This window comes from Schistocerca piceifrons, chromosome 7 (genome assembly GCF_021461385.2).
Source record: "Schistocerca piceifrons isolate TAMUIC-IGC-003096 chromosome 7, iqSchPice1.1, whole genome shotgun sequence".
Lineage (NCBI taxonomy): Eukaryota > Metazoa > Arthropoda > Insecta > Orthoptera > Acrididae > Schistocerca > Schistocerca piceifrons.
Window position 1 is genome coordinate 336885113 of NC_060144.1, and position 14753 is coordinate 336899865.

Consider the following 14753-nt stretch of genomic DNA (forward strand, 5'->3'; position numbering starts at 1 on the left):
TTATGACTTCATTGTTAACTTGTACCATTTTGTATTTAGTGATTATACATTAAGTGTATCTATTTTCAGACTTGCTCTATTAAGTTCCCTGTGTACCCTCTACAGAAAACATTGTATTTGCTGCAGACTGGAGATGTACATGTAAAAAATTAGAAAGAGCATAGAGATTATTACCTATATCTGCATCTGTATAACCACTCTGCAATTTGTACTTGGGGGAGGATTCATCAAACCACTTTCAGACTATTTCTCGATTGTTCCACTCTCGAATAGCGTGTAGGAAAACCAAACACCTAAATCTTCTGTGTGAGGCCTGATTTCTTTCATTTATTATGAGTCATTTCTCCGTTTGTAGTAGTAGTCAACAAAATATCTTTGCATTCAGAGGAGGAAAGTTGGCAGTTGAAACTTCATGAAAAGATCTCATTGTAATGAAAAACTCTTTGTGTTAATGATTGCCACAACAATTTTGATATCATATACTTGGACACCCATTCCCCTATTTCATGATATTAATCTTATCGGGTAAGGATCCTGTGCTGCACTGCAATACTTCAGAAGGAGATGGACAAGTGCAGCATAGGCAGTCACATTAGTAGATTTGTTGCATTTTGTGAGTGTTCTGCAAATTAAACACAGGCTTTGGTTTGGCTTCCCCACAATATTTTCTTTTTGATGGTTCCAGTTTGTTTGTGAGTGTAATCCCTCGGTATTTAGCTGAATCAACAACCTTTAAATTAGTGTGCTGTATCGTGTAACCAAAATTTAATGGATTCTTTTAAGTTCTTTTTTGGAGGACCTCACACGTTTTTATTGTGTGGAATTAATTGCCTCGTTTTGTGCCATACAGGTAACTTGGCTAAATCATTTAGTACTAATTTCTTTTGATCTTCTGATGATTTTACTAGATAGTAAATGATACGTGCGAGCAGTTTCAAAGGTCTGCTCAGATTGTCTCCCAAAGGGTGTGAGATTAGAATCACCTGAAGACCTACAACACTTCATTGTGGAATACTTGATATAACTTCTGTCATAAATTACAATTAACTGTGACCTTTCTAACAGGAAATACAGAATACAGACGTACAACTAAAACAATGCTCCATAGGCATTGAATTATAATTATCACTTCACCACTTGTTTGTATGCAAAATAATGAAAAAGTAGTGAAATGAGGAAAAACATAGGAATTAATAGAAACCAATAAACAATATTTTTAACCAGATAAAAGTATAAATTTATTTCTGTTGTTGGGGTAGGGGGGTTGCAGGTGCACACACTTCTCGCTTCATTCAAGAAAATGTATGTTGGAGCATCTATTTTTGGCAAAATTCGTGTCTATTTGTGTCGAAATTCACATCTATTTTCTTGTTTGTGAATGATTAGGTGCACAAATTTAAAATGTTGTCACGCTACATGAGTGAAAACAAACAAAACCTTACTTCTGTGAGACTAACGGTTGAAAAAGTGGCTGATTGGGAACTTTTAGAGGGCAATGTTTGCTTTTGCAAAAACTTCAACAGCTTTTTCTTTTTATTTCCGAAATGGCCTTTATTTTCTTTGTTTAGCTGTATTTAAGCTTTCAGAATATGATTGTTCTGTGAAAAAGCAGCACGTGTAATTTATGCTGTTTCTGGACATTACTTGTTTTTTCCCACCCTTTTCCATGATTACAAAATCTGTAGAACATTAATTTCGACCTTTTGTGGGTGTTTATAGCACTGTGACCCATGCTTGCTAATGCTACAGATAGAACTGACAAGACGCTTAGCATAGGAGTGGAACCGAAAGTACTGGTAAATCTATTATAATGTTAGGGAAACAATTTTGACGCAGTCAAGAACGTGACGGATTTTGTTTTCTAATTTCTGTAGTGCAGAGTGCGGGCACTGTACAGCGATTAGTGTTAACAAACTATAATTTTGACTGTCGTAGGTGTGAGGATAGGTGCGGGGAAACAAGCCCTGTGTTTCTTTGTGGGGTAACAGCCTAAACCCGTGTTCTGCAAAAGCGGAACTGACACATTTCCACAGGGATTTCCAATCTTATCTGGGGTTGTAAGGATCATAATCGAAATCCATGACGGACCAGGATTATTTGCTTCACTCATGTCAGTATAAGAAAACAACAAGCAAAGCACAACACGATGCATTTGGGAACAGCTACCGTACAATTGCTAATTGAGGTTGGTATTGTATTGTTAACAACATAGTTCAAGCCCAACCTCTAGTGCTATTTGATGCAGGCACAGTTCGAAACATCCACCACCTAATTTTCCATATTAAAAGTGTCTGTATTATTCCAACTTTTGAACTTTAGCTATGAAACAAACATATGTGTTAAAATAATGTGTTGCATGGCTGAGTACTATGTTGCATTACCTGGCTTGTTTCTTCATTCAACCACCCACAATTGACATGGCACTAGAGCGTTGTGCATGTTGGTACAATGTTGCATTCGTGCACTTTTTATTGTGCAAATAGGTTGTAATGCACATTATCTTTCCAAACAGGGCTTTGCCAGATGATGTACAATACCAGCAGTTGCAAACAGGTTATATTTTCGATATTTATGTGCAGATAATAAAGCTATTTCAAACCATCTCTGATACAGTTCATCTGGATACAATTCGCTATGAAGAAGCTTCTATTAAATAATTTCACATTTTGAGGCAAAATTTGCACCTATTTTGCATTTATTGCAAAATGCGAATTTTACCAGCCCCCAATAATGAAAAAGGTGTAAGTGTTCTGAGACTGACTGTTCATTGTTCTGAATTACACACCTCAGTAAACAGCTCAGATGTGTGCTCTCCTCAAGCCAGTTATAGTGCCAGATACTTGTACAGTGGCTGTGACAGTGAAATGATTGAAATGCAGAACAATTGATAGGAAGTACCAGTTCTGAAGCACCCTACTTCCTTTAATAACATATTGGTCTTGTCCGGGTGGTGAAGTCTTCCAGGATAACATTGTTCTAGCATCCACACTGTGAGACTTGCACAGCCTAGTGATGACAGTTATGTTGTAGGTGCATTCCTGGGAGAAGACACCTCAAAGGTTCTGCAGTATGTCAGTATAATGTTGTTGTATCTATATCGTCATAGGTCAGGTTGTTTTCCAACTGGAACTATGCCCATTCCATTAGGTCAGGTTTGTGCTGTATGCTTTTAAGAAATTGACGGATATCTTTTAATATCTTGCCCACCAAACTTGAGATATACTAATCAGATATCAGTAGAAATGATTTCACGGTAGTTTTTTGGTGAGTAGTCACAATTTTGTGACTTATAACTGTAATTGCTGTGATGAAACATCAGTCAGTCATTTTGTACTTCCTATTGCTGTCCAGTGGCATGTAATGAACTTTCCATTAAGGTAAGCAGTTACAAAAGAATAAAATGTCATTTTTTAAACATGAAATTGCTTTTCTGGCAAATTTGTTGATTACCTGAACTCAGACCTCAGTTGCCACATGTGATTCCTTTCACTTGATAATAAAGTTTAATTTTGTAAACCATTTTTTAGTTTGTAAAGTACATACAGGGTGGGCAAGAAGTCTGCATACCCCCTAGTACTGAATGCTGATTGATTTGATTTGTTTTAGCACAAGTACTTACATACATACTAAGTGTTGAGTATATTGGTATGTTCCTGATCATGCTGTAAATACATTTCTATGTGGCGCCATGTTGTTCTTGACATATCTTTGAGCATATGTGGTGTTATAGTGTGAAATGGATCGCCAGCAGCATTGTGCAGGTCTTCATTTGTAGCATAACAGCATGAAGATACATGCCCCCTAATGACTCCCGATAATAAGTTGTTACTGGGTGACATCAGGATGTCTTAGTGGCCGTTTCAAGGGAGCTGGTGTTGCAGATGAACCACTAACCTACCTACTGTCCTGAAAAGTGATCATTTAGGAACCCTCTCATTACAAGAGCGTAGTATGTCTTGCTACAACCAAATGTGTTCTCTGAGACCCCTAGGAACCCTCTCATTGCAAGAGCGTAGTGAGTCCTGCTACAACCAAATGTATTCTCTGAGGCCCCTTTCCTCAAGCTAAGGCATTAACCATGTTTGTAACATGTATAAATAATTTGCGCCATTCATAGTCCTTTCAAAAAAGTACGGCCCAAGCAGTTGTTGCGATGTGATTGCTGCCAATATCATTATATGAGGTGGATTACTTTTCTAACTTGACTGTGTAATGAGGATTTTCTTTGGCCCAAACGACAATATTTCTAGCATGTGAGCTGCAATAAATGGCACATTCATCTGAAAACATAACCTTGGCATGGTTCACTGCATTCAGAAATTGAGGTAAGAAAGCACAGTGTGCTAAAACATGCTCCTTTCAGTCTGTATCCAATAACTCATTTACAAACCTCGGTCGGAAAGGTCTGACCTTAAGGTCTTTTTTCGTGTGATCTCACATTATTGTCCTGGTATACTGAGTACCGAAGCACATTTACATGTCACCGTCGTAGGAGATTATTCAGTCAAATCAGAGACTGTGGCACATGTTTCTCTCTCATGTTCTTCCTTCCAAATATTACCTGTCTTTAACACTGCAAAAAGGAAAAGCACATCTTTCCCAATCCAGAAGTGTTGCCTTTTGTGGTGGAGCTTTATTAAACAATTCCTGAAATGCTCTAATACTCATATCTCATTGTCTCCCCGGTCTGTTGTCACTTATGCATCCACATACTTGTCACTAGTGCACTCCTCAGTAGTGAAACTATGATTGGTAACATCTGCCATGGCTACAAATTACAACTTGACAAGGACTGCAAAAAACATATAAATGCCATTTTCAATCATTGATTCCAATAATTGTTAAGAAATAACATAGCTACCAACCTGCATGACAACATTTGATACTAAACAGGGATACAGAGACTTCTCATGCTCACCGTACATTGTTTTTTATTCTTGTTTTGGCTGGAAAGCTGCTCCAAACATAGGAACTGGGTACAGGAATAGTCAAAAAAGTTCAAAGAGTTTTACAGTTTCATTGTATGTAGTCAGCAGTGTTGGTTCGAGTCATAAGCTTAGCAGTTAAGCTTTACCAGGTAGCCATTGCTACGCGTCAGGCGGTCTGTCCGTATTTATACGGGTACCCTTCCTTTTTCACGTGCTTCGTCAGGTTTGAATCGATTGCTTATTTTTCTTTGATCTGATAAGTGCTGTTCTCTTTGTTATTGGTGTTTACATCACTATAAGCTGAAATTGCATTACTGTACTGTGTCATGCATTGTTTGTCGCATTCTGATAATGAATGTTTATGGCCTGTTGCCGCTAGCGGCATGGCTTGCTTTTGTGCGCGCTACCGCCACTTACAATAAAAAAATGAGAGGAATTGTCTCATTAGTGAAACAATGGCAAGAGACTGCTATTTGTTGTTACTTACACTGCTGCTTTCTTTGATAATGATCAACAAGAACCAAATAATAGACTGCGTATGATAGAAGATGTTCCGAATGAGAGTTTAGCTAAAATTGTTCTCTGTGTGAAAATCTTCGCAGATGCCTCTTTTGTACATTACATTCTGCACAGAAATTAGAGTCATCCTAGATTTAAAAATCTAGTCAATTGCCGTGCTTCATTTCTGACTGTATCACTATTAGGCATAAGAATAATACGAATATAAACATGACATGATATGTATATTCTTCCGCGTTTGCTGTTGTCTCACTCTAGTTTTGTAGTTTATTAGGCAGACAGGATTTAAATGAGATAGCAGCAAACATGAAAGAATACATGGCAAAATGTTTATATTCGTACTATTCTTATGGTGAAGAGAATACTGCATGTGATTCACAATTCATAAAAATTCCTATTAGCAACCATCTCTTCTCACAGGTACGAAAAAATTCAGAACGAAGAGTTGGCCATATTGACAAACATCCCAAACAGTCCTGCCAGTCGAATTTTCGTAGTACATTGAAATTCTGGTACATTGGAAGATGAACAGTACGGAATTTGTATTTACTTCGTTGGATAATGTGTGAAAATGCAGTGGGCAAAACTCGGGACAGAGAAAAAAAGCTCGTCTTCCACCTTTTTTTTTTAATTTATTTACTGGCGCAGAGTTTTTGGCGCCAGTATTTATCTTTGTGCCTGCAAGGCATACCTGTGTAGCGCTACATATATTCGCGGCTGAAGTTAGTCCTGGGGGCACCTACCAACATTTTTCAAAACTTCCGCTTACTTTGCACTCGATTCTAGGCCGCAGGAGGTTTTCCGGATTACAAAAACCGGAAAAAAAGTGCGGCTTAGATTCGAGTAAATACGGTATTCAGCTTTTGCGTGTTAGCGTGTCCTGACAGCGTGTTGTTGCTATTGTAGAGATGTGTATTGAAGCGATGTAAGCAAGATGAGAGTTAAAACATATTTCTCCAAAATAAAGCCAACGCTGGAAAATCTCCCACCTAACAACATAATCAGCTATCACAAAACTAACATGTCAGATGATTTGGGCAAGCAGCAGATAATTACAAAACAAAGGAGGAAGAACGCTGAAAAAGTTATGGATTCATCGAAATCTAGTGTTTCGATAATGATGGCAGCAAGTGCTGATAGTAAACTGTTTCCTCCATATATCCTTCATAAATCTGAGCATTTGTGGAACACATGGCAAGAAGGTGGCCCATGGAGAACCCTCTTAATTAGGAATGATAGTGGATGGTTTGATTTACCGATATTTAAAGGCTGGCTTTTTACAATCACTTTGCCCTGTTATTTGAAGGAACAAAATAGGCCATCAATGATGATTGAGGACAATTTGTCCAGTCATGTCTGTATGCATTATCGAAGACTGTGAGTGGAACAATAATTCATTCATCCTCCTTCCCTCTAATAGCACCCACCTTCTCCAGCCATTCGATGTAAGCTTCTTCAAACCAGTGAAAGCAGCGTGGTGAGCCATAACAACTGAATGGAAGTAGTACAGTCATGGGACTATTTCCGAGGATGCTTATCCATATCTTCTGAAGCAGCCACAGACTAAGATTTCAACAAACTCTACAGAAAACAGAGTGGACTTTGTGCCTCAGGCCTAATACCATTTGATCCAGATCATGTCTTACGGAAATTGCCTGATAATGAGGAGAGCCAGCAAAGTAACACAGAAACATGGACTTCCAGTTTTGAGGAAGTGTTCAAAGTAGTTCGTTATCCTCCAGATAAGCCTGGTAGTCATGCTGCCGCAAACTAAATGTTCCTTCGGAGAAATCAGTTATAAGCCATTACTTCCAGGAAAACAAAAACATTGCGGAAACAAGTGATAGTTCAAATTTTTGTTTGTGGGACACCCACAGCTGTTCAGCAACATGTTCATGGTAAACAAATCCACCACAGTTGTAAAGTACTCTATTGACTGAAGTCCTGCATGACCAAAGTCGCTATGCACCAACATGGTTTTGGGGTCTTCGCCCCATCATCAGGTGCATCGGAAATTGGGCAGTATTAGGATGTCATGTCCATGCCCTATCAACTAATAGACAAACATCTACTGTTGCTGCATCTTCAAATAACATTCCAAATTATGGTTGTGAAGAACTCCAACTTTCAGTTGTGGCCTGGGAAACTTGTCCCAAAACTGCCTCCAGGAATGTACACAGTCACATGCTGATACAGCACGCCTGTGTGACCCATGCGATCATGCGATTAAGACAAGCAGATATGCGGCTATGAACACCTCACCATTTCTGTAACAAACAATACAATGAAACATAACCTGTGCAAGTATCAGTGAAAATAACTTCAAAACTGTCCAAAATCATCCTGTTTGATGGTATACAAAGTGTCAGTACAAACAGTTTCACAAGCTTCTTTTTGTTCGATTGCAGCAATTTTTGGCATCAGTTTCCCACAGACTTTTCTCATTATAATTGGTTCTGTAAAATTTGCCTTATGCATTCTTTGTCAATTACTATAGTCCTGTCCATAAAAGATGGCGGTTCGCACTTGTCGAGGCATGGATGGGGATTGCATTGTTGACAATTTCAAACAACAGTCGCAGTACAAGCGTGCTTACTGCTTGAAGAAAGTGTATATCCTGCAAATTACGCCTCTCACTTGCTTCTGCAAAATTTATCACTTACCACCACCGTCACCGATTAAAACTCGCAACAAATGGAATAGAAATTCATTAAACAACTCGCCACAGTCACATTTAATGTTTGCATTGGCTACTGCATTCCCAGCAAGGTGCCCAGGGAACTACTGAACGCTCATTGGCTGTCGGAGGATGCGTGATGTAGGTGCACAGAACAAGCCTAGCTCGACCACCATCGTTTGTGGCTTCAACGGTACTGTTTCAGCAATCGATCAAAACTCAACTGATGGTCAACTTTTTCATCCATTTTTTTGTGTTGAAGGGTGTTCTGGGAATGAGTCATCTACAGTGTCTTCATGGCCATCTTAGAAACACTTGAGCCACTCAGAAACGTGTACGTGATTCAACGGTCTTTGCCGTACACTTCTTTTAGTAGAAGATAAATTTCAGAAGCTTTTTTTCCACATTTCGTGCTTAGTGACATTTTACTGCTCTATTATTACATTATCATTTTTCCAGCAAAGCAAAATAACAGTTCTTACACAAACAAAACTGATTTGTCCGCAGACACCAGAGATGCTGTGTTAGACTGAGAAGGCTTCATGCTTCACAGCTATTGGTCATTTGTCTTTGGTGGATGTGTACTTACTCTGTGACAGTGCCAATTCCATTACTCTGTAGCCATGGCTCATAGGTCTCTCCAGTTGTATTACATTCTGCTTCTATTGGAAACTGCAGGTAGCAGAGTTGTGCCTCAAGGTGAACATTCACACTTGCACTGCCATGCTTGGATTTTCATGATTTTGTTGCTCACCGGTTTGATATGCACTGAACATGCTGTCTTACCTTCCCACAACACCAACATTCCTGTGCAATGATTATTGTAAACCCTCACACAATTAGCTCTCGACCAACAAGGACTTTGTCAAAATTAGACAACACACAGATGGCTCCAGCTGCCAGAGATTGTGCTCATGTGTGTGTGAGTTGCGTTTGCAGAGTGTGTGCATGTATGTATGTTGTCTAATGTTGACAAAGGCCTTTGTTGGCCAAAAGCTAATTGTGTGACAGTCTTTCTGTTCCGCCTTTCTGCAATTCAGCATCTCCCTTGTATGGTGAGTAGCAACTATCCTTTTCATTATATTGTTACATCCCATCCTGCATTTTCCATTGTTTGATTATTATAAACTGATCTACATCCATATCTATACTCTGGACATAAGTGCATGGCAGATGGTATGCTATTTATAGCTTAGAGATAATATAAACCTATGTACCATGTGTGTAAGTACTCGTTTACCTTAACCCTGTGTTTTCTGTAGCACTAGAGGAGGAATTATAACTTGTAATCCTGCTTATCTCACACAAAGACCAGCAGTTGCCCAATAGTGGGACTTGCGGGATAAGAGTTGGCAGGTAGACATGCTTCATGGATCTCTAGCCACCAGTTCTACTGCCCATTCAGAGAACATCCCTTCTAATGTGAATTGCAACTTATCGCGAATGTGAACTTATGAATTTAGCTGATAATTAATGAAAACTTGGCGGTGTTGATCTGAAAATATCATATAATATCACTATTGTCAACCGGTGTAAGGAATGAGCTTTGTCTCCATTAGTTTCACTTTTGTTCCCAGTTTGTGCTGGGTAGGAAGAGCTTACTTTGCATCCATTGAATACACACCAGTGGTGCTGCCAGTACAGAAATCCTTTTATAATTTGAGTGTCTGTAGAATATTGAATACCTCCTTTTCCCAGAGGAAAAAATGTACGTTGGTCTAATGACAGACAGGCACACTCAGTCCTTTGCTTAATTCAGTTGGCCTCACAGTTGTTCATTTGTTACTAATAATAAACAGACAAAAACTGTGTACTATTCCAAAATTTGTATTTACTCGCCTCATAGAAGTATCCACTTGGCACAGTTTATTGGTGCTGTTTTTCTATACAGTATGGTAACAGTTATTTCATCTCATGGAAAGTCAGAATCTTTTTGACTGTTACTCATACAAAGAAGTGCTGCAAAAAAATTATGTATTGTTTTTGCTGTTTGTGTGTGTTTAATGTATTATTAATTTTATTATAATAATATCATCCTACACAATAACATGTAGTTTTGTTATCCAGTTTTGCTGTTTCTTTTTTTAATGTGCTTAATTTTACTTCATAGGGGGATAAGCCATTCTGCTGTCAGTGACATGAAGACAATTGAACAAGAAAATCCGAACATTAACTCTAGCACCACAAGCAACAAGTCTGTATTTGACAAGGAAAGTGATGGTTTTTTTGACGATTTTGTTGTATATGGCATGTAAGTTAAATTATAATATTTTAAAATACTGTAGAGCTGTTTAGTTGTAGTTTCAGTATTTATTAAATAAGATTAACTCCTTTGTTTTATCAAGTTCAGTGATATATAAATAACTCAGATTTGTTGCGTCTAGCTTTAGAGTAAAACTTTGATGCACTGGGCCCTTTCCGTTTGTTGTATAAGTGTCATGTGGCTTATTCTTCAATCTGTGAAGATTATACTGAAAAAAAGAGGAATAATAGTATTTAACATTAATGTTTATAAATATAATCCACAAAGACCAATTGCCTGCTGCTTATTTAGCATCATAATACACTGGCTTTTGGTCAGTGAAATAAAAAAATAAATATTTCAAAGATAAGAATATCATTCCTTCCAGATATAAAGTGTAGTAAGTAGTAACCAAGAAACAAAATAAAATTAGTTGAACTGTAAGTTTATCTCTACCTTCCCCACTCTACCTACTTTCCTCCCTCCCCCTTACACACCCCACCTCAGTCAAACACACCACCCACATCTCACTCCTCTCCCTTCTATCACACTGCTACCCCCTGCCGATCCCGTCCACCTTCCCTCTCAAACTCCCCACTCCTTTCTCGCACCTCTCCCCCCCCCCCCCACTCTTGATCCCCACCTGACCCCTCAGTCTTGATCCCCTTCCCCCACTCTCGATCCCCTCCCCACCCCTCTCTGGCACCCCACCCCTCTCTGGCACCCCTCCCCACGCTGGCACCCCTCCCATCCCTTCTCTCACTCCCCTACCATCCCTTCTCTCACTCCCCTACCATCCCTTCTCTCACTCCCCTACCCCCCTCTCACTACCCTCCCCTCCCCAGACTGCCTGACCATCCCCCTTGCTTACCTCACCTCCTACCACTCCCCTCCCACCACACACGTCCGCTACCACCCCACCCCTCCACTCCCCACCCCTTCCCTCACTCACCTTCTCGCCCTCCTTCCACTCCTCCCCCTCTTGCCACTCTCTTTCACCCCTACACCTCCCCCTCTCACCCCCTATACCTTCCGTCTACCCCTCCCCTCTCTACCCCTCCCCTCCCCTCTCTACCCCTCCCTACCCCTCCCCTCCCCTCTACCCCTCCCCTTCCCTCTCTACCCCTCCCCTCCCCTCTCTACCCCTCCCCTCCTCTCTCTACCCCTCCCCTCTCTACCCCTCCCCTCTCTACCCCTCCCCTCCCCTCTCTACCCCTCCCCTTCCCCCTCTACCCCTACTTCCTCTCCTGACCCTTCCATCTCTCCTACTGTGCCCATCCCCTCTTGCTATCCTCCACCTTTCACTCCCCTCTGCCTCTCGCTCCCCTCCCCTCTCATTACCCACTCTTCTGCTCGGGCCCATTTTGCTCTGCCCCTGGGTACCTCTCCACCGGTCGGCCCGCTCTCTGCCTTAGAGGAAGCCGCCTTCTATCGTCATTCACTCAAAATTCCCACATAGAATATCTATGTTTATTCCACCATGAAAGGAACAAATGTCTCATTGTTTTAGAAGCCAGAATTTGATGGAGTAATCTTTAAGAGAAAGGAATGACTTTCTGCTGTTTAAATTGAATACATACATCAGACTGTAAATCAAAGCTTGCTGTCTGCTGACACTCTTGATGCAATGAGCATTACTGCAGTTTGTTGAAATAGTACTCCTGTACAGAATAGAAGGGTTGTGTGATTTCATTCCTTTTTAAGTTTGGTTGTTGGTCAAATCTTTTCTTTGTACTCTCTTCTGATTTTTCTCACTTCAGAAGATATTTGAAGCAATTAAATTTGAATCTGTGCCCAGTATGTATATAAAAATATGAAATCTGAAAAAATCTAATAAGTTTCCCCTGCGTCCGTACAATGAATGTGTAATTTTCTTAAAAGAAAGTGGAGCAGGCCTATGAATCTCATAACATTGGTATGTGTCCTAAGAAAAAAAAGACAAAGTGTTTACTTAAACTTCCATTGTTGATTTTTAAGGCTCTCAAACACTTAAGTCAGCTGTATTTCAAACTAGTAAAACACATATTCATTGTGTTGGGCTAAATATGATCCCAAATCTATTGAAACCGAATTTGCATCCTCCACCATCACTACCTGCAGCAGCCATTTGACATCCACCATTGGGTAAAGGCCTCCTTAAGTTTTCCATGAATTATGTTCTTAAGCTGTATGCATTGATGTTGCCCCTGCACATCTTCAGATTCCATCTTCCCAGCTCCTGTAAGGGTGTCCTCTGTCATCGTTTCTTTATCCTGCAGCTGAACAAGGAACCTTCCATTCTCCAGGGTACGTGCTGCCCATCTTGATTTCGTTTTCATTACAGTTAATTCTCTTCTAGTAATTGTCAACATTTATCTCTCTATTGCTGACTGAGGTGTTCTCAGATTTTGCATTAAGAGTCTGTCTGTCTCTTCCATAAGTCAAAATTGTTAATGCATTGTCTCTCTTCTCTTGAAATACATTAAAAATTCAGTTTTTAAAACCCTATTTAATCTATCAAAAGCATGCTGGGTCAGTTTTTGCTGTTATATTTTTGTATTTCTTTTTCTGTACACCCAGTCAACTTCAGCAGCCATAAATACAAAACTCAACAGCTTTTATGACTTTTCTGAACCTTATTGTACTCTTGTTGTAATTGATTTTTGATCCCCCCTCCTCCTTCTTCCCCTCCGTCCCTGCCTTCATTGTGAAAGACAAACAGTACAATGTCATCAGCACAAACAAATGTGATTCATGTATGTTCCATAGACACATACTTCTTCTTCTTCTTCTTCTTCTTCTTCTTCTTTTTCTTCTTCTTCATCTCCTCCTCTTTCTTCTTTTCCCAATTTAGAGATCTAAAAAGCTTCCTCTAAGGCAACTGACAATTATTTTGGTGGCATAAAAGTACAACCCCTCTATCAATTGTGAATATCCTCCTGTGTTCATGAAGTCTAATGGAAGCCATAGCATTGATCCATTATTCTACAATATATTAACATGGTTGACTGAAGACTTTGTTTCTCAAGTTAGTCAAAATAATCCTTAAACTTTCTGAATCTGAGACAATGTGGTAATTCATACTCGTTGCACTGTTACATAATTTTATTGACAGGTTGCGTGATGCATTGAGATATATTCACTTAGAGAGGACATTGGGTAGCATAGAAAATCAAATGTTTGTTCTATGCGATTGATGATAATATCTTCTACATTAAAGATAAGAGGCTATCAAGTCTGTAGTTCCATGTGTGTCATCTATCTTGTTTGTTGTGTAAAATATTTACAGTGTTCCAGTTTCAGAGAGTTGTGTACCTCTGCAGACATTCTGTAAACAATTTTGCATGTCTTTTTTGCACTACTTTGCCTCTAGATTTATTTCTGTTGAAACCATCCTCCACAGCTTAGGTTGTTAACATCTGTTGCACAGCGTTACTGTATTGCAGATGCTGTTCTTTAAACACAAACATGACAATAAACTTGACATGCACTTCATCAGCCACCTGCACTGGACAGATATGCTCAAGACATACCACTTGCTCTTTCATAAAAGATGCCATTGCGAACAAGGTAGGGAATTTCTTTCCAATTAGGTGGCTGAATAACCAATCACAAGTCTCCCATCCAACAATTCCACATGACTTTACCTTTTTAAAATGGTCTTCCTACCTTTAGTGGCTTTTTACTTCTCAACTTACTTAATTCCAGATTGTCATTATTAATTACTTGTGTTTCTGATTCATCTCTTGAACTGTAGAAACACACGCTCATAAACTTTCCAGTGTTTTTTCATAGATCCTCTTAAAGACAATTCCGACTGGTTTTAAAAATTCATGGTGTGTTTGTATACTTCTATTATTTGATTGAAATTTTATCCTTCTCTTTTGCAGCTGTACCATTTCAGATTTTGTATTCTTTTGCTTTCTGTCATAAACTTTTTAAAATACCTTTTGATCAAGTGTGATAAATATTTTTTCTGACCCTAGGTATAAGCCATCTAGCTCAAGTGAGAGCAGAAGTTTGGAGTCTATGTTCCTTGATGGGAGCTCAAGCCGTGACAGATACAGCAACTCAAGTAGATCTTGGCAGCCAGAAAGTAGGCAGCCGTCTTCATCATTTTCAGTAGTCAGTACAGATGAGAAACCTGCTCACAGAAAGGATCCCATCCCAGCACCAGCCTCTACAGGAGATGAAGCTCAGAAGAAATTTGGAAGTGCGAAAGCTATTTCATCAGACCAATTTTTTGGAGACAGTCATGACAATAACGTAAGTTAATAACCATGTGATCAATACCATTGTATATCTATCAGTGACTTGAACAACCCCCCCCCCCCCTCTCTCTCTCTCTCTCTCTCTCTCTCTCTCTCTCTCTCTCTCTCTCTCTCTCTCTCTATCTATCTATCTATTT

At 39.5% G+C, this 14753-nt stretch overlaps 1 protein-coding gene across 4 annotated transcripts in view; it reads left to right on the forward strand.

Annotated features, from left to right (window-relative positions):
- LOC124804890 (ADP-ribosylation factor GTPase-activating protein 2) overlaps nucleotides 1–14753 on the forward strand; it is an 85734-nt gene that overhangs the window by 57347 nt on the left and 13634 nt on the right. For all 4 annotated transcript variants that reach the window (XM_047265259.1, XM_047265261.1, XM_047265262.1 and 1 more), the window contains 2 exons: nucleotides 10235–10375; nucleotides 14332–14611. In XM_047265259.1, coding sequence (XP_047121215.1) covers nucleotides 10235–10375; nucleotides 14332–14611 — 421 coding nt within the window. The remainder of the gene's footprint in view (nucleotides 1–10234; nucleotides 10376–14331; nucleotides 14612–14753) is intronic.